Raw genomic sequence first — 20,560 nt, 5'->3', positions numbered from 1 at the left:
TGAATATAATTCATTATGTACTCTATGGAGGCATGTACTTCTGTTATATTAGCATTGTACTGTTACTGTCGCCTTCTCATTGGGTGTTTAGTGGAATAATTCATTTTTTTCCCAGTTCAATTCAACTATGTCCATGGTTTCAAACTACGCTTGCAACTGTAGCTCATTACAGACTGTGCAGAAACAGCTAAATATGGAAACAAAATGTGCAAAGACTTCCTGGTCTTTCTTTTGTTTGTATAAAAATCCTGATGCAAACAATAAACGAGGATCCTTATCACGCAGGTTTTCAGCTGACATTGATAACGATGTGAGGGCACAGCTCTGTGTGCGGCTTTACAGCCTCAAAACAGGTTTATTCAGTTTGAACAGGTACGTATCATTTAGACCACAGAATGTCTTGAAATAAAACAACATTGTTTTAGGATTTTTTTAATGACAACAAACTATTAACAATATCAAACATTTACTGTCTTAAAATCATAACTTATACCTGCTTCCTTGTCTCAAACCATCAGTTATGTGATTAACACTCAGGCTTTTGCCACGGTTTACATTTTACTGCTGCACTGGGTCGTTCACACTTTACAAAAGAACAAATGTAGAACTAAAAGATAAAAGTTAGTATGTAACAGCGAATTCCATCATCTGAATGTAACATTTTGAACACAAGTAACCCATGTAACTATATTTAGTAACAAAAATATAACATTTCTGTTATTTCAGTGCTGAGAGGGTTAAGAACTCAAAGGCCCTCATTTGTCCAAAAACACCCCAAAGTAACCAAAAAACAAATGAAATCACTGTAGAAACAGCACGTTACATACAAACCTCTTAGTGCCCATTTACAACTGTTACACAGCAAGTACATAAGCAACAACTTGTCTGTTATTATTGCTTATGTTCAAATATTATTTACAACAGGGACGCCTCAGTTCTAGAATCCGTGAGTCTGACTAAACAGAGACACTTGGCTCTTTGTATTTGATCCAAAACAGTTTTACCTTTTTTACCTTAGATTTGAGATTAACAGACGGAATATTGCACAAATTAAAATGCTTTTTATTACGAGTTTTTCCTTCTGTCCTCAGTAACTGTTGTGCAAACAGATCACATATTTCTATGATGCAGATGCAATTAAGAGATCGAGTTTGGGACACTTAATGATTCAAACTCTCCCTGATATTTATTCTCCAAATCTCTAAAATCCAGCATAAGTGATGACGAGCATTCCTCCAAATCTGATTTCATCATTGTTAGTAGCGTAATGCAGGAGAGCACTGTCCAACTCAAAGGTCCAAAATCCCCCACCGGTGTTAAAATGGCTCGAGATCATGTGACTGTGGGTGAAATGTCACATGACGCACACACAGTTATGTGATCCTGGAAAAGACCACAACCATCAGGAAATGTTTCCTCCCAGGTTAGATGTGATCCCTCTGCTCTTGTAAAAGTGTCAGATTCCAACATTTACATTTTTCTTTTCTGCTTGGACAAATGGTACTTCTGTTATTCTTTTTTCAACATCAACGCATTTTATACTGGAATGAGCTACAGCGCATTTCAAGTTAAAGCTCAGGTCTTCAGGTTCACATCTTTTAACTGTTCGATCACAATATTAGATGTAAGGATGACGTCCTGCTGCTTGCTGACCTGAGATCAGTCAAAGCTGTGCTCACTCAACACCTTTTTAGTTACACAGGTCTTCACTCAGTGGGTGTTTTTTATTTGACTTTTTTCTGCTTTTTAAACTTATATTTTGTGGTTCTCATTGCCTTAAGGCATTGTAAACGTACACGGGTTTTAGCACGTGTGCTGCATAAATAAAATTGCCGTTTCCATATATATCAACACAGGTAGTTTACATCCTGTTACAACTGAAAACATGTTATCTTAAGGTAACAGCAGGGACATTTAAAGATCATGCTGACAAGCTGATGCAATGTGTCCAGTATCCCCAGTTTAATCATCTAAGAAGCATTGAGTGCAGTTACATGCAGAAGCCTCCTCTCAGACTCGTGGCTAATGTTGTTTTCAGCTTGCTACAGATCAAAGAAGTCCTGAATCAGATAAACAAGAATAACTCATATTCTGATCTCTGGACTGTAGATTTGCACTGTTTTCAGTTCACATCTATTTCACTGTTACAATAAAGGAGAGTCCAGCAACTCTGTGACAATAACATACATTTTGATTCTAAAATGACCTCAAATGGACACAGCACGCAATTGATTTCTATTTATACAGAAAACACAAGAGGTCGCAGCTGACTCTAATAAAACCCACTACAATTTTCTGTGTACAGTAATTCAAATACTGATATATTAAAAGATCTACAGATATATGCACAGAATTCTGGGGAAAACGTCAGTAGACTCATTTTAAACTCACATTAAGTGGGGAAAATAACTTTGATCCACTTTAAAATATATGAAAAATGTTTTCAGTCGATGTCAACATCTCATTTTTTAACATGTCCAGACATGGAAACTCATTCCAAGCTGCTTATTAATATGTCATTAGACAGGTTTCTGACGTGGGCTGCTTCGGGACACTTGAGGTGTATAAAATGTGTATCGTCCTCTGAAGTTTCTCAGCAAATATCATGACAGAGAGAGTTTCTTCTCTACAAGTTAGTCTACATATTGGATTCATTTCTTCAGGTTAGGCTAAAACAAACCAGACGCGGTTCTGATTTTTTACATGAACAATAAAGTTTTGTTTCTGATAAACATAAATAGTCATTGAAACCTTGATGACATTCCTAACATGATTCCTCCAGATGTCATGTGTTAATATTTTTATAGTAAACTCATAAATTAGCTACGCATCTCATGCTGACCAAGCACTGCAGTGAAAGCTCGGCCTGTAAGCTTAGCTCCCACAGGGCAGCAAGTTTATGTAACACTAAGAAACCTTAAATGACAGCAAGTTAAAATTGTTTCCATTTTTAATTTTTTTTTACATTTTTTTAAACATAAAATGTGACTTCAGTTGCCTGTACAGACGTCTAAATGTAGAGTGGATTCCTCAGAGTGTCCATTACCACGTTCTTCTTTGGTGGCCATCAAACTCAAAGTGCTTTGATTGGTCAGTAAGACTAGAAAAGCACTCTATAAATACCCGTCCATTTCCATCCTTTATTATTCTCATCTGTGTTTCTCTCTGCCTCACTCCTCTTCGCGTCTGCCTTTCATGCTCCCTCCTTGGGTCAGAGGTCAGCTATCAGCAGGTCCAGCAGCTCTCTGTAAGCTCGGTAGCTCTTTATAGATGTGATGAGGTGGAAAAACACAGTTTGAGTGTGTATGGGTTGGACCCATCTGAAAAAAGAAACACAAACAAATGCATACTTAGCATAACAGCCTGACTGGTATATCAACTGTGATAAAGATGTGAGGGCAAAAGGAATGGTACAGGTTTGGCTTGATAAGGCTCCCTTCCATGTATTTGCATTTAGCTGGAAAAGTGTGTGTGTGTGTGTGTGTGTGTGTGTGTGTGTGTGTGTGTGTGTGTGTGTGTGTGTGTATACCATTGTCCTCAGACCAAGTGAGGACAATGGTCTAATTTCTGTCCACTATGAGATGAAGGAGAACAACAGCCTGATACCTGCAGCAGGCACGTGCAGAGGGGGGGGGGGGGCTAGAGGGGCTTGAGCACCCGCCCCTTTCCTGATGGGTGCCCAAAGTGCCCTTTTGTTGAGGCAACTTTTTTTTTTTAAATTATTATTATTTTTTTAATGTGTGCGTGCGTGCGGAGTCCTGTCTGTGCCCCTCAACAATAATATTTAACTATTAATCACAGTTTTGCTAAATAAAAGGACCTGGCTTGCATCAGTTGTGTGATTCTTACTCTGAATCTGAATAAGTACGCGGGACCACTGTGTGCGGTAAGACCATCTCTTTACTTCCTGTATTACCATCTACCGGCATGCATTGCCAGTGCGTAACACGTAATTACACAATCAAACAGTGAACACATACTGCCCATACAACAAATGTACCAGAGACAATTATGAATACACCACATCCCCTTTTAAACAAAAACAGAATATTACTTTTCTCAGGACAGGACTTCCAACCAGACTACCTCTTGATTCTTTTTTTCTCTTTTTCAAAGCCATACAAGAACATCTGGCAAACAATCTGCATTACATTTTTAACCTTTTGTTTTTGTTTTCTTGTTCTTTTCTTTTCTTAACAACTCTTTTTAGCTTTATTTTACTGTGCTCTACAAAACCATTATAACACAGTTTATATAACAACAACCTTTTTTTTTTTCTCTCTTACAGATCTAACTTTTTAGGTTTAACTATTGGCCTCCCTGACTTGGTTCTGACCACATCAGTGTTAACAGGTGTAGCAGGGATCACACTGGGTGTTTGAGGCTTCTGCAACACAGGCACATTAGCAGGTTCATGCACAGGTGAACTTAAAGGAATCAAATGCACACGATTACGCCTCACAGTCCCTTGTGGTAACTCCACTGTGTATGATCGGGGTGTAGAGTGATTTTGGATAACAGTGCCTGTAGTTTTGACATCAGTCACCCAAACTTGCTCTCCTGGGGACAGGCTGCATAAAGGTTTTGCGCGGTGGCGCCTGTTGAAGTTTGCCACGTCCATCATCCTCTTCTCCCTTTCCTTTCGAGCGAGCAGTGCGTTGTCCGGCAGTGTGGGCTCCAGCTGCGATGGAAGCATCGGCAGTGTGGTTCGCAGACGTCTGCCCATTAAAAGCTCTGCAGGGCTGTATCCGGACTGCAGTGGTGTAGCTCTATAGGCAAGAAGAGCTAGATAAGGATCAGCTGCTTTTTTCAGAAGAGTTTTTACAGTCTGCACAGCACGTTCTGCTTCTCCATTACTTTGCGGAAACTTGGGACTGCTTGTGATGTGTTTGAAGCCGTATGCTGCTGCAAAGTCTGTAAATATTTGACCTGAATACTGTGGCCCATTATCAGACATGAGGACCTCTGGGATGCCGTGACGGGCAAAGAAAGATTTCAGGTGAGTAATGACATCGTTTGATTTTGTCCTGTTTAACAAAGCAATCTCAACAAATCTAGAGTGATAGTCAACAGCGAGAAGGTAAGTTTTCCCTCCCAGCTCCAAAAGATCTGTGCCCACTCTCTGCCATGGGCGGGCAGGGTATTCTGTTGGCATGAGTGGCTCACTGTTATTGTGTCTTTCTTGAATACACGTTTTGCACTTGAGCAGCATCTCAGAGATTTGTTGACTCAGCCCGGGCCCCACACTGTTTGGCGTGCACGAGCTTTACATTTTACCACACCTTGGTGTCCTTCGTGAAGTTTTTCCAGCACCTCGTTTCTCATTGCTGAAGGAATGACAAGCCGTGTGTCTTTTAACAAAAGGCCGTCTTCAACAGTGAGCGTGGCTCGGTCAGGCCAGTAATTTCGCAGTAAAGGCTCTTGTTTTGCATGTTCCGGCCAGCCTTCGGTGCACATGTCCATGACGCGAGCACACACACTGTCGCTTTTCAGTTGTTCCTTCAGTGTTTGCATATATGAGGAACTGACAGGCATGTTTGCTACAATACTGTCGACATATATGTCTGTGCTTTCCATCAGCTCTTTGTCTGACAGGTTCATTGGTTTTTTCAGAGGTGAGCGGGACAAAGTATCTGCTGTCCAGAGCGATTTCCCTGGGGCGTACTGCACAGTTTACGAGTAACGCATGAGTCTCATTCTGAATCGCTGGATCCTGGGTGGCAAGAGATCCAGAGCTTGTCCTCCCAGTAAGGAAACGAGAGGTTTGTGGTCCGTTTCAAGACAAAAATGTTTACCAATCAGGAAATCACGAAAACGCTCACACGCCCATGTAGACGCCAGTGCCTCTTTTTCCACTTGTGCGTATCGTTGTTCTGTAGGAGAAAGGGACCTCGATGCATACGCCACTGGTCGCCATCCTTCTTCCCACAGCTGCAAAAGAACACCTCCGAGACCATAGGATGAAGCATCTGCTGATACTTTAATGTCTCTGTTGGGGTCATACATTGCGAGCACTGGGGGTGAGGTCAGGGCATCTCGTAATGTTTTGAAAGCTCTCACTTGGTCAGTTCCCCAATACCATGCGTTCTTTTTGGAAAGAAGATCTCGCAGGGCTTTGTCTTTTTCAGCTAAATGGGGGATGAACTTGCCCACTTGATTCACCATGCCCAGAAAACTGCGCAACTCTGACACATTAGTTGGCTCTGTCATTTCTGTAATTGCCTCCGTTTTCTTCGGGTCAGGACTGATTCCTGTATCCGCTATGATGTGACCCAAGAAAGCAACCTTGCTCTGGGAGAGCTCGCATTTTTCAACATTCAGCGTTATGCCTGCTTTTTCCAGTCTTTGCAGCGTAGCATGGAGACGGGAATCGTGCTCCTGATGGTTACGTCCCCACACCAACACATCGTCAATGTGACACACCACTCCTTCGAGACCCTCGATGACCTCCGCCATCATGCGCTGAAAGTGTTCGGGCGCTGAGTTGATCCCAAACGGTAGGCGGTTAAAGTGGAACCGCCCAAAGGGTGTGATGAAGGTGGTGAGTTTGGCAGACTCATTGGACAGGGGAATCTGCCAGAAGCCCATGTTGGCATCCAGTTTGCTAAACACTTTGGCTCCTGCGAGCATTCCGAGACTTTGTTCAACCGATGGCAGCACATATTTTTCCCTGCACACATACTCATTTAGTCCGGTAAAGTCTACGCAAAGTCTTAGCCTAGGGCTGTTTTTCTTTGGAACAACAACCATGCCGGCACACCAATCCGTTGGTTCCTCAACTCGGGTAATGACACCAAGCTCTTCCATTCGTTGGAGTTCCTCTTTTACCCTTCCCATTAGAGGCAGAGGAAGCCTTCGCGGAGTTGTGAGTGAGTACGGCACAGCATTCGGTTTGAGTTTAATGTGATAGGCCCGCTGCACTTTCCCTAGACCATTGCAAAGTTTAGGGTAAGTAGTCTTCAGAGTGTCCATTGAAACCGCGTCAACTCGCACCAGTAGGCCAAGAGCTGTAATGGCGGGCAGGCCTAGCAGTGGAGTGCTCAGGTTTCTTACAACATAGACCTTCTCTGTTGTCTGTTTCGCTCCGTAGTTGAGCTGTAGCTTTGTAAAACCTGCAACGTCCAGTGGTGTTTTTCCAGGGCCTAACAAAGGTTTTTCTGGCTGCTGGAGGACTGGTCTGTGTTCGTTAGCAAAAATCTTTGATAAGTCCGAGTCAGCTATTACAGTCACATCTGCTCCCGTATCCAGTTTGAAAGTGATTTTTGCATCTTTCACTTGTATGTTGGCTGTCCACGCCTGCCCGTCACTGGAAACTGAGCCTAGGAAGAAACCTTGCTCCTCTTCCTCCTCAATACTTTGCACTGTCTTGCTTTGTCTGCAGACTCGCTGGTAGTGACCTTTTTTTCCACATAAATGACATTTTGCATCATTTGCTGGGCACTCAGGTTTCGGATGTGGAGAGCCTCCGCACTTGTAGCATTTATTACTTTGTCTCTTGCTATATTGCTGTTGTGTTTTGACAGTTTTATTTTTGAACATGTTGAACTTTGTTTTGTCGTGCTTTTGTATCACTCTGTCAACTGTTTTCGCATTTACATGCATTACATTTGTTTCACTTCTCAAAGCTGACTGTTGCTTTTTGATTTCTTCTGACTGCCTGGCCATATTTATAGCTTTATCCAAGTCCAAGTCTTTTTCCATCTGCATGCGCTCAGACAGCCTCGTGTTGGCCAAGCCCACTACTATTCTGTCTCTGCTAATGCATGCAAGGCAGTCACGAATGCATCAACAGTCTCATTCGGCTCTTGTTTGCACATATTAAAACGTGCGCGCTCATAAACAACATTTTTCCTGACAATGAAAAAGTTGTGGAAGCTATCTAAATAATTTTTTCTACTTCAGATGTATTTTCCAGCTCCACATTCAGGAATTATTTGTGAAGTTTCCAGCATGAGACTGACAGAGTAGGCAGTGATGGATGTTTTTCTCATGGACTTACTGGGAATCCTAATCTGGTAGTGGTTGAGAACAGTAAGAACCTCCACAGCCTCCGTCTTACTGTCAAACTCCAACAAGCCGGAGATGGTCTTAGAAGAGGCTGAAAAAAGAGACTGAACATTAAAAGGCAGGCGATGACCACATTCACGAGACTTCATCTGTTCAATCAAATGTCTACTTACGTTTGGCATCAAACATCTTAAATTTGACAAAGCCAGGCAGATCATGCTCCGTGCACAGCTACAGAAACACAGACAGCAGCGTGTGAGCAGTTCTGCACTAGGCAACAATTAAACATACAACTTATCAGCATTTGTTATACAATGTGGGAGTGGATTTCTTTATGGCAAAGACTGCTCAAGAAATCAGGCTCAACTCAAGAGAGGATCTTTGGGCATTTAAGGATATCTTGTTAATTCAGAAAAACAGGGCAGTCTTCTTAATAACAATGGGTTTTTTTGGAATTTCCAAGATAATAATCATATTAATTCAGGAAAAAACAAGAAATTATGAAGTAGATTTTGGATACATCTCTGTATGATAGGATAGAAAATGTTTTAGGAGGTTTGGAATACCTTTAAACAGTTCTTTACAGTTACACAGAAAAGACGGACAGCGAACAGACAGAAGTACTTTACCCTCAGTAAATGATCCTGTGATATGCACGGAGGAACGTTATAGTAGTGCAACACTGCAGATGGAGGCTGGATGATGTTTTTGGAGGCTTGTCCGGCACTGCTAAAGCGATTGTTTCTGGTCATAGCAAAGTCCTTATAGCTGCTGCTGCCATCCTCTAACTCAAAAACCTGGCTGGGGATTACTGCGTGCTGCTTCGACACACTGCAAAAACCAAAAACATCAACTGTGTTACTTTTCTTATCAAATCCATGCATAACAAATCTACTGATCATGAAATAGTCTAGATAATATACACAGAAATAAAGAAGTATATGGTGCCAAATTGCCTCAGTGCGCTTTATGTTGTAAGATAAACACAAAAAAAATAAAGAAAACTCCCCAACAATCATATGACCCACTAAGGAAGCACTTTGGCGACAGTGGGAAGGAAAAACTCCCTTTTAACAGGAAGAAATCTCCGGCAGAACCAGGCTCAGCTGAAAAACTAGTTCATGCATTTATTACTTCCAGGCTGGACGACTGCAATTCATTATTATCAGGATGTCCAAAAAAACTCACTGAAAAGCCTTCAGCTGATCCAAAATGCTGCAGCAAGAGTCCTGACAGGGACTAGAAAGAGAGAGCAGATTTCTCCTGTTTTGGCTTCCCTTCATTGGCTTCCTGTTAAATCCAGAATTGAATTCAAAATCCTGCTGCTCACATACAAGGTCTTAAATAATCAGGCCCCATCTTATCTTAATGACCTTGTAGTACCATATCACCCTATTAGAGCACTTCGCTCTCGCTCTGCAGGCCTACTTGTTGTTCCTAGAGTATTTAAAAGTAGAATGGGAGGCAGAGCCTTCAGTTTTCAGGCCCCTCTTCTTTGGAACCAGCTTCCAGTTTGGATTCAGGAGACAGACACTATCTCTACTTTCAAGATTAGGCTTAAAACTTTCCTTTTTAATAATAATAATAATAATAATGGATACTTTATTGATCCCCATGGGGAAATTACTTGTTTTTCTCTGCATTTGACCCATTCACTCAGTGAAGCAGTGGGCAGCCCACTAAGCAGGCGCCCGGGGAGCAGTGTGTAGGGACGGTACCTTGCTCAGGGGTACCTCAGGGTAGCCGTTAAGTGGATTCGAACCGCCGACCTTCCGATCATGGGGCGACCACTTTACCTACTGGGCTATCCCTTTTTGCTAAAGCATATAGTTAGGGCTGGACCAGGTGACCCTGAATCCTCCCTTAGTTATGCTGCAATAGACGTAGGGATTCCCATGATGCATTGAGTTTTTCCTTTCCAGTCACCTTTCTCGCTCACTATGTATTAACAGACCTCTCTGCATTGAATCATATCTGTTATTAACCTCTGTCTCTCTTCCACAGCATGTCTTTTATCCTGTCTTCCTTCTCTCACCCCAACCGGTCACAGCAGATGGCCGCCCCTCCCTGAGCCTGGTTCTGCCGGAGGTTTCTTCCTGTTAAAAGGGAGTTTTTCCTTCCCACTGTTGCCAAAGTGCTTGCTCATAGGGGGTCATATGATTGTTGGGTTTTTCTCTGTATCTATGAAGCACCTTGAGGCGACTTATGTTGTGATTTGGCGCTATATAAATAAAATGGAATTGAATTGAATTGAATTAAAGATATGCACATCTTACCAGACATTCAGTCTTTTACCAAACACCTTAATGCTGTTGAGGTGTGTGATGGCCCTGTCCACAGCATACTCATCTCCCATCTCAACCAACGCTGTGCCAGGAACACTCTTCATAAACTTAACCTATAACAAGCACATAGATAACAGCTGTTCTAAAGAGGTACCATACATTGTGAAAGCAGTGTACATGTTTTACTGATGTAAACATTCTTTCATGTTAACCATTAGAAGACACAGTGTACATTAGAGGACATTTGGAAGGCTATCTAAAGTCAGGATATTTTACACTTGTGCTTTTTTGTGACATCAGGTAGTAATTTGCACAATCCACATTGGAGAATATAGCTATTCTGACTGTGTCATGAAATCAACATACTCTATGAGAACACTGAATGGGTTTGATGTTTGGGGAAGTTCTCTAAGTGTTACAGGAGCAGCAGAATCTATTCGTTATTTTGTTATAAGGTAGCGATGAGCAGATATGGAAATATTATTAACCCTCTCAAGGCAGGCGTTGCCGATTTGCAACAGTTAAAAATTAACAACCTGATTACCCCACATACATATTTTATGAGTTTTTTTTAGAAGTACCACTGCAGGACTTGGTTGTGCATTAGCAACAAAAAGTTTAATTTGAGCCTGAGAGGGTTAAAGTGCTGGGAGTAATTTATGGCATACCGAAAGTGAACAGGAGGAGGCAGATAATTAAACCCTAAAGTTAAAATTTCAATTGTATGAGAAAACAATGTAAACAATCTCTGATATCACATTAAACAAGGAGAATCAGACCTATGTTTGGTTTGGTTTGGTTTGCAGGGGTACATCACATGTCCTGACATTAAACAGAATTCAATGACACACAAGCACATGAGTGACAACAAGAAAACGGATAGTACATTTCTAAATAATGCAGTAGGTGTTGATGTACAGAGGTCTAATCCCATTCAATATACTGTCATTTACTTGTGAGTAGGACTGAAGGGCCAGGATATGATAGACACACACACAATTTCTGAGTTTGCTTCCACTGGAATCTTTTTATTGTTTTTACTAGCTTTTCCCTTCCAGCACAATTTCTACAACCTAATTATTAATTAATTGTTAATAAAATTAACAGCTGTTGCCGTGTTTCTACAAAAACACGCCAAAGACACATGAAGAATACACAAACAAACACTTACCTTCTCAATGTTGCCGTAGAGGCAGAAGAGGTTGAAGATGCGGGTGCAGTTCATCTTGGATGGATGGAGGCCACTTACCATGGCAACAGAACTGGGGGCATGGCCAGAGTATGACGAGGATGACTGCGGCAGTGGATAAGACACCATGTCTGGAACGTCCAATGAAGTGAGCTTGTACCTGCTGTTGCCGGGCAGTGGCAGCAGGGGACATGGTGGACCTGGGAAGGCACACATCAAAACAGTCGCTGTCTTGCAAGAACAATGAAAGCCTGTCTGCACCAATCCAATTCTGAACCACTTCATGCGCCACAGGTGAATAAGTGAGCGCACACTCACAGCCAACATGTCATTGGCATGGAAGCTCTTTACTGTGAGTGATGAATCAAAGTACGCCAAAGTAAACTGTGGGGTGACCACCACAACGACAAATGTATCAACAAAACTAATCAGACACTTAAATCACCCCCAACCAAGCAGCAACATAGGAAGACAACTGAAAATGAGAAAAGGATTGATGCCCTGTTATGACTTTGGATGACGTGCCCTAGTTTTGAGATGTGTCATCATCTCTGGATCAGTGTTGGCTTAGGCTAGTGATGGTGATGTGGGAATGTCAGCCTGCTACATCAGATACAGGTATGCCTCTACAAGTGTGCACCCTCTGTTTGGCTGCCTTTTCCTTAGCTGTAGCCTGTATCTGTTAGGATGCCTGGGTCGTTGACCCAGAGTTTTGAGTTTATTATGTTACTTATCATTTCTAGTCTTTGGTTTCTTTGTTGGAGTTCTGTCTTATGGTTTATGTCTCTGTGTTCTCTAGTTGCTGTCTCTCTGTGTCCAGTCAGAGCATGTGTCTATAGTTCAGTCTGTGTTATGTTTCCTGTTTTACTTTGAAAATCCGTGTCTCATGTAAATGTGTCTGGTTTTGCTTCCTTTGTCTCGTTAGGCCTGATTTGCCCCAGCTGTGTTTCCCTCCTGTTGTCCATTCCCTGATTGCTCTGTGTGTATTTAAGCCCTGTGTTTCAGTTTGTCATTGTCGTGATCTACTGTTATCTTGCTGTGTGGCTTGTCTGTGTAGGTGTATTTTGTATTCTTAGTTTTTGTTACCCTTTTGAGTTCAGCATTAAAGCTGTTTTGAGTTACTTTCTGTCTCCGGAGTCTGCACTTTGGGTCCTTCTCCTGCCTGCACACAGCCATTTCATAACAGGATCTTGTTATAAAAGCAGTGAATGTATAACAAGATCCAACATCTGCAGATGAAAGTTTCGGCCTGCCTCAGCATTGCAAAACCTCCAGCTTCCAACATCAGCATAAAGAAGAGGAAGCCACTCTCATTGCTTAGTAATGACAACAACATTGTCACCCTTCAGACAGACATGTGTAGGTGCAAGGAAAGACTATCATGAAAAGATTTTGTCACTGCTCAGTGACAAAAATACTTATGAGCCCAGGTCTCAGAAGAGGGTGATTGATTGTCTTAACCAGGAAGAACAGGGCGATGCTATTGACTGGACCTCATACCAAATGCTTTATCCTGGGGATGCTACACCAAGGCTGTATGGTTTACTGAAGACATAAACATCGTGCACCTTTAAGACCAATTGTCTGTATGATCAACTCTGTCCTCCATTGGAGGTAGTTCATAAGAGATTACAAGATGACCCTGACCTCAGCAAGAGGATCACTTTCAGCACCAACTACTGTAAGTACTACGCCCAGAAACATGGGTGTGCCATGGGTTCCCAAGTTTCACCAATTGTGGCCAACTTATACATGGAAAAAGTCCAAAAGAAGCTTTTGTATCCTACCCTGGAACACCACAAAGTCACTGATTTTCAGCTATGTGGATGACACCTGGGTGAAAATCAAATCTCAGGACGTTCCACATTTAACGGATTACATTAACTCGGTGGACCAACAAATCAACTTCACCAGGGAGGATATGAAAAGTGGGAGGCTAGCCTTCTTAGACTGCGAGATTTCCATCAGTAATGGGGGACATCTAAAAGCTGACGTGTACCGTAAACCTGCACATACGGATCAGTATCTAAGGTTTGACTCGCATCATCCACTGGAGCACAAACTGGGTGTCATCAGGACGAGCGAACACCATTCCCACTGACACAGCGGCCAGGGAGGCAGAAGAACATCACATCAAGAAGGCCCAGAGGATGTGGTTATCCCAGCTGGACTTTTGTCAAAGCGGGGAAAACTCCTAAAGAAAGCTCCAGGCGATCCAGGAGAGAAGGACAACCGCTGCCTAAGCGAAAACCTTTAGTAATCTCGTTTGTCAGAAGTATCGGAACAGCTGAGGTGCATGTTCTCTAAACACTGTATCTCTGTGGCTTTCAAAGGATACATCTTTCACCATCTTACAATGCTGTGATTGCAGCCATTCCCTAACTCTCTGTGAATGGTACTCATGGCCATTGATCAGTTGCCCATTTTGCCAATGACAATTTACAAAATAATAACCATGAAACTGACCTTGCGGCCTATTGTTAGTCGGTGGTGCTAGTGTCTGTCATTATGCAAATGTACCGTTGGGGAAACCTGCAGTCAGCTGAGACTGAAGAAGTCACTTGAACTTTCTCCCACTGAAAACGCTACATAGAGATGAAGAGAATAGACTTTTGGGGATTTCCTTACCTGGATGACTGAGCATGCATCAAGATATTTACTTGGACATTTTCCTACTAACTGCTCTACTGTAGTTCTGGCAGCACTAAGTGCTTGGAGGGACTTCTTGTTTGGAGAGCGCTCGTATTTAGCTTTTGGAGCTCAGTTTACTTAGAAAACAAGAGTAATTGTGCTGGACCTGGCTTCAAACCAATCACTGTTCTTAGAGGTCTTCGTCCCAAAGGTAGCAAAGGCTATTCTGTTTTCTGAGTTGTGCTGTTGGGCTACAGACAGAGCTTTTGTAAGTTTGGGGGGATCTTGGCAAATTCATCTACTACTACTGCATCTGGGAATCGATGCAACCTCAACTTGCAACACACTGGTAAGTGGTCAGTGGCCAGCTATGTTCTTTGTCCTTGAAAGTACAGTGGGGCAAAAAAGTATTTAGTCAGCCACCGATTGTGCAAGTTCCCCCACTTAAAATGATGACAGAGGTCAGTAATTTGCACCAGAGGTACACTTCAACTGTGAGAGACAGAATGTGAAAAAAAAATCCATGAATCCACATGGTAGGATTTGTAAAGAATTTATTCGTAAAGGAGGAGTTGGCCGTCCGACTGCGGTCTGGAGTGTGGAGCCTTCCTGCTGTTGCGGAGTCGGGGCGGTCTGCCTCCCCCCACCGCAGGGAAAAGGGAAACACCACCTGGGTCTGGGTGCAGTTCCCCCCTCCAGGGGCGGGGGCACCTAGACCCGGTTTGTAGAGTACGCTTGGGGAGTGTGATCGTGTGTACAACGTCTCTTTATGTCTGTCTCCACGTTGGTTGAGTGTGGAGTAAGTGCATATGAGAGCATGAGGGTGGGAATGGATGTTTGTGTCTGTGTGTGCCTGTATGTCTGTGTCTATATGTCAGGTTGGGTGTCAGGCGCCACCTCTCTGGGGACATCTCAGGCCCTCCAAGGTTTGGAGGCCTATCTCCCCCTACCACCACTTCCCCTGCCAGTGGCGGACCCCCTCAGACATCGGTGCGTTGGTGGTTCTTTGTGTCCGGGGATGGGCGTCCAGGTACACACCGGCTCACTCCTTGGCGGCCGCTTATCGGGGCCTGGAGCCTGGGGCTCGCTCGGGCCACTTCGGAGGTGGGGTGCCCCCGGCCTCTCGGCCTGGGGCTCGGTCACTCAGGCGCAGCTGGCTGCCGGCGGAGCTCACGGGCGCGTCACTGCAACCCCCCCTGGCTTCTGCTCCGCGGCTGCTGAGTGAGCCCTCATCTGGGACTCTCCTCAGCTCTTTCCGGGACAGTGGCGCAGCTGCCCCTCTGTTGGTTTTCCTTGGTCTCTTGTGTTCTGGGGGCCTCTGGATGTCTGGAGTTTTGATCTCCTCCACACCTGCTTCACGCCCTGGAGGACGGGGGTGTGGCCCCCCCACACCCTCTAGCAGATTATTACATGAAGGAACCTTTTAAAAAAACAAAAAACAAGCGCGTCCATGCTCACAGGTGTACACACGGGTGATCACACCCACAAACTACACCCTTTTTGGCTCCTACCTCAAAGCACACTGTGTTCTGTTGATCTTATGTGCTGCACAATAATGTTTAATATTTAGTATTTACTGTCATATTCCCATATATCATTGTGATGTTGTTTATTCTATTACTCTTGTTCTCTTCTGCTTGCTTTCTTTTTTCTTTCTCAGCAGGTGATCCAGGTGATTGATATATGCATTTTTTTTTCTCTGCCCGTTCAGTTGGTTTTTGTCTTTTGCCCTTCTCCCCCGTCCCTCTTCTCAGCTGTTTCTCTTTCCCTCTTTCTTTCTCCCCTTCTTTCCCCCAGTCAAGTCTGTCCCGTATTCAGTAAGTGAAAATAAAATAAACAATAAAAGGTGAATCAAATGGACCATTACGGCAAGGCTGGGATGGTCAGTTTGGTAAAGTAAATCCGTTGGGCATCTTTCTTTGCCTTTAGACAACAATTCTGATGGCAAAAGAGCCAAACGGGACAGGCTAAAAAAAAAAAAAAAAAAAAAAAAAAATAATAATAATAATAATGTTGGTGGCGTCAGTTACACAATGGACCCAGAGCCAGCGCAACGTGCCAGCAGTGCACAGGCAGGAATGCATTTCTAACTTGGAAATTCCAACACCACTTCACATTTAAAGAAGAAAGGGATGAAGGGCGAAATCTGACCGTGCGAACTCTCTTTGCCAGCAACCAAGCTGCTCTCAGCGTCAAAAGACTCCAACCTAAAGAAACATCTGGAATTTCTTTTTTAAAAACTACGTTAGCCTACTGCAACTAACTTGTTTTAGTTGTGATAGCTGCCTGGGTTATGTACCACTTAAGTATCTTTGATGTACTATTGCTGTGTGATTTATTACTATTACTGAAGGCTACTCACCACTGAGCTAACATTGTTAGCTGCCGTTAGCTTAGGTCTACCTAGAAAAGAGCTGAGGAGAGCCATGGATGGGCGTCACCTAGCAGCCACTGTGCAGAAGCCACAGAGGGCTGTAGCGACGAGCCTGCAGGCTCCACCGAGTCTCGGGCCCAGAAACCCAAAGGCCATCCACACCCCAGACGGGGCCCGACAGACCATGGAGTCTGGGAGTGAGCCACTACATACCTCAGCACCCAGCCCTGGACACCAAGAACCAGCCACCAGCGGGTGGGGGCACCAGCCACTGAAAGGGAGTGTGGTGAGGGGAAATATGTTCTGAGAGAGGTGGAGTCTAAGACCCAACCTGACATATAGACACAAACATGCATTCCCACCCTCATCCAACATAGAGACACACAGAACTGTATGTAGTACACATGCTCACACTCCTCATACAAACACTATACTCCCGGGTCCAGGCACCAGCATCCCCGGAGTGGCAATCCACCCCCAGACCCAGAAGATGGTGAAGAAAACTGAAGGCTCTGCTTCCATTCTACAGGGTGAGCCATTTATATGGATACATCGTAATAACATAGGAATGGTTGGTGATATTAAAGTCCTGTTTGTGGCACATTAGTATATGTGAGGGGGCAAACTCCTCAAGATGGGTGGTGACCATGGTGGCCATTTAGAAGTCGGCCATCTTGGATACAACTTTTGTTTTTTCAATAGGAAGAGGACCATGTGACACATCACACTTGTTGGTAATGTCACAAGAAAAACAATGGTGTGCTTGGTTTCAACGTAACTTTATTCTTTCATGAGTTATTTACAAGTTTCTCTTTGTTCACAGCCATTGACATGTCGAAGAGGTTAACACGTGAGGAGTGAAATCATGTTGATATCTGGTGAACGCAGTAACCGGGTCATTGCAGCAGATTTCAATGCAAGACACCCTACGAGACCACCCATCTCCCATGCTACAGTTAGCAAACTGCTTGCTAAGTTTCGTGAAACTGGTTCAGTGTTGGATTTGCCAAAATGTGGACGTAAGAAAACTGTCACTACTGAAGAAACATCAGTGGCTATCCTCGCTTCATTCAGCAAGAGCCCACAGCGTAGCACTCGCCGCATGTCACTGGAGAGCGGCATTAGTCGAACATCCCTTCGGCGGATATTAGCTACTCACAAATGGCACCCTTACAAACTCCAGCTACTGCAGCATCTCAGCGAGGATGACCCAGATCGGTGCACAGAATTTGCAGAATGGGCAAAACAAAAATTGGAACAGGACCCTCAGTTCACGCAGAAGATTTTGTTCAGTGATGAGGCAAACTTTTATGTGAATGGTGAAGTTAACAAACAAAACCACCACTATTGGTCTGACACTAATCCACATTGGATGGATCCCTCCAAGACTGTTGGAACAACAAAAGTGATGGTTTGGTGTGGTATATGGGGCACAACGATAGTGGGTCCATTCTTCATCAATGGAAACCCTCAAGGCCACTGGATATTTGAAATTGCTACATGCTGATGTGTTTCCCTCTTTATGCACTGAAGCTGGCATGTTCCCTGAGTTTTTCCAGCAAGATGGTGCACCACCACATTATGGGTGCAGGTCCGAGCATTCCTAGATGAACAGTTTCCTGGAAAGTGGATTGGTCGTCATGGGCCAGTTGAATGGCCCCCAAGGTCTCCCGATCTGACCCCCTTAGACTTTTATCTTTGGGGTCATCTGAAGGCAATTGTCTATGGTGTGAAGATACGAGATGTGCGGCACCTGAAACTACGGATACTGGATGCCTGTGCTGGCATTTCTCCTGCAGTGTTGCTATCAGAGTGTGAAGAGTGGGAGAAGAGGGTTGCATTGACAATCCAACACAATGGGCAGCACATTGAACACATTTTATAAGTGGTCAGAAACTTGTAAATAACTCATGAAAGAATAAAGTTACGTTGAAACCAAGCACACCATTGTTTTTCTTGTGACATTACCAATAAGTTTGATATGTCACATGGCCCTCTTCCTATTGAAAAAACAAAAGTTGTATCCAAGATGGCCGACTTCTGAATGGCCACCATGGTCACCACCCATCTTGAGGAGTTTGCCCCCTCACATATACTAATGTGCCACAAACAGGACTTTAGTATCACCAACCATTCCCATTTTATTACGGTGTATCCATATAAATGGACCACCCTGTACTTTTACACAGTGTTGGGCGAGTTACCTTGAAAAAGTAATTAATTATAGTTACTAGTTACTTCTCCACAAAAGTAACTAAGTTAGAAACTGAGTTACAAGATTCTAAAAGTAATTAATTACTTGAAAAGTAACTATTGCGTTACTTTAAAAAAATGTTTAACCCTCTGGGGTTGTTTTTGCTCATAAGCAGAGTGTTGCTGCGCTGTCCTTAGACCGTAAACAATATTTTTATATATTTTATTTATTGTTTACTCTATTTAATTTGTAAAATATGTGTACACAAACACACACACACGTAGAAAAATATTTAGTATACACATCCAGAAATGCATATACTATTATATATTGTACATATATTTATTAGTTTCAGATGTAGCCATTCTTGTATTTTGCTTGTTTACATTATTGTATTTTGCACAACTCTGTTGCTTGTGAAGCTCGCACACAAGAATTTCACTCACATGTGCTGTACCAATGTACCTGCACATGTGATGTGACAATAAAAGTGATTTGATTTGATTTGATAAACGTGACGAAACTATTGAGGAACAAACACGCGTATATATTGTTTATCATGACTCTGGTTTTACGAGGCCTATCAACACAATTTATAAACTGGTATATGTCACCTTGTTGCTTTGTCTTTAAGTGGTCATGTTATTGGCTTACCACCACTACTTTATTCTTCCTCAGTCAAACAGCAGCACTCATGCGATCGTTTTGCCCCCTTAGCTCCAGGTTTTGTGCCTGATTATTTAAGACCTTGTATGTGAGGAGCAGGATTTTGAATTCTGGATTTAACAGGAAGCCAAAACAGGAGAAATCTGCTCTCTCTTTCTAGTCCCTGTCAGGACTCTTGCTGCAGCATTTTGGATCAGCTGAAGGCTTTTCAGGGAGTTTTTAGGACTTCCTGACAATAATGAATTACAGTCGTCCAGCCTGGAAGTAATAAATGCATGAACAAGTTTTTCAGCGTCACTCTGAGACAGGATATTTCTAACTTTATATATGTATATAAGAATATATTATGGCTTTACGGGATTTGTAAATCATCACATTCTGGGGTTTCTTTTGGGTTTTTTTTTTTACATTTTACTCAGTGTTCCAACTTTTTTAGCCCCGTGGATGTATCGACATAGTGGGAGTTCAAAACAGGTAGATTTCGAAGCATCAAAGAGAGAAACCAGGTCACTGTTGCCATGTGCTTTGCCTTCACAACAGTCGAAAGGAAGAAGTCATTGTAAACACAAAAAGCTATCTTCAGCAGAACCAGGTCAGACACCTGGCAGATGACGGAAAGACAAAACATCAACTACGAGAGAAAGAAGGCAAAGAGTTAACCGAGTGTCTTTTTTTGCCATCAAATGAGTTTTTATTTTCTATTTAATTGTGATTATTCCTGTCTTTGTACTGTGCATTGTGTCTTCATGCTTGTGAAAAATCCTTACTTACCATAACCATTATCACTGTAGGAAGATGGGTGTTCGCCTAAAATGGCCTGTCTCTGTCTTCCCTTTCCACGGTCTGAAATACATACAAATACAGATAACACAAACCAATTATGTGAATGCGAGAAGATTTCACATATACTGATTTAAATGACATTAAAGAACACTTGGAAAGTGTTTCATTCATTCACTGCCTCGTTAGAGATCTGTTAGTACCAATCAAATGGTCCATTAAGGCCGAATGCTTGAACGGGCTGGGTCTGACTGTCTGACTGAGCCTATGTTTGGCAGTGCTTATGTGCTCCCAGATCTCAGCGATTAACTTGATGATTAAGTCTTAATGTGTGACAAATAAATAATACTCTACTTCATTATACTGTTTGACAGACAGTCACAAAGTAAAAAAACACAACCAGAAGACAAGAGAAAGTGTCCTCCACTAATCAG

General features: G+C 42.9%; 1 protein-coding gene across 1 annotated transcript in view; it reads right to left on the bottom strand.

The window, feature by feature from the left end:
* Positions 1–416: 416 nt before the first annotated feature.
* LOC113034664 (heterogeneous nuclear ribonucleoprotein L-like) overlaps positions 417–20,560 on the bottom strand; it is a 72,554-nt gene continuing 52,410 nt past the window's right edge. The window contains exons 8-14 of the mRNA XM_026189472.1: positions 20,118–20,189; positions 11,464–11,681; positions 10,284–10,405; positions 8,637–8,838; positions 8,181–8,238; positions 8,000–8,098; positions 417–3,320 (exon numbers count right to left, since the gene is read on the bottom strand). Coding sequence (XP_026045257.1) covers positions 3,265–3,320; positions 8,000–8,098; positions 8,181–8,238; positions 8,637–8,838; positions 10,284–10,405; positions 11,464–11,681; positions 20,118–20,189 — 827 coding nt within the window. The 3' untranslated portion in view covers positions 417–3,264. The remainder of the gene's footprint in view (positions 3,321–7,999; positions 8,099–8,180; positions 8,239–8,636; positions 8,839–10,283; positions 10,406–11,463; positions 11,682–20,117; positions 20,190–20,560) is intronic.

Source organism: Astatotilapia calliptera, chromosome 13 (assembly GCF_900246225.1).
Source record: "Astatotilapia calliptera chromosome 13, fAstCal1.2, whole genome shotgun sequence".
NCBI classification, from domain to species: Eukaryota; Metazoa; Chordata; class Actinopteri; order Cichliformes; family Cichlidae; genus Astatotilapia; species Astatotilapia calliptera.
Note: the sequence above shows the minus strand (reverse complement) of the source record. Positions and strands in the feature narration are given on the sequence as shown.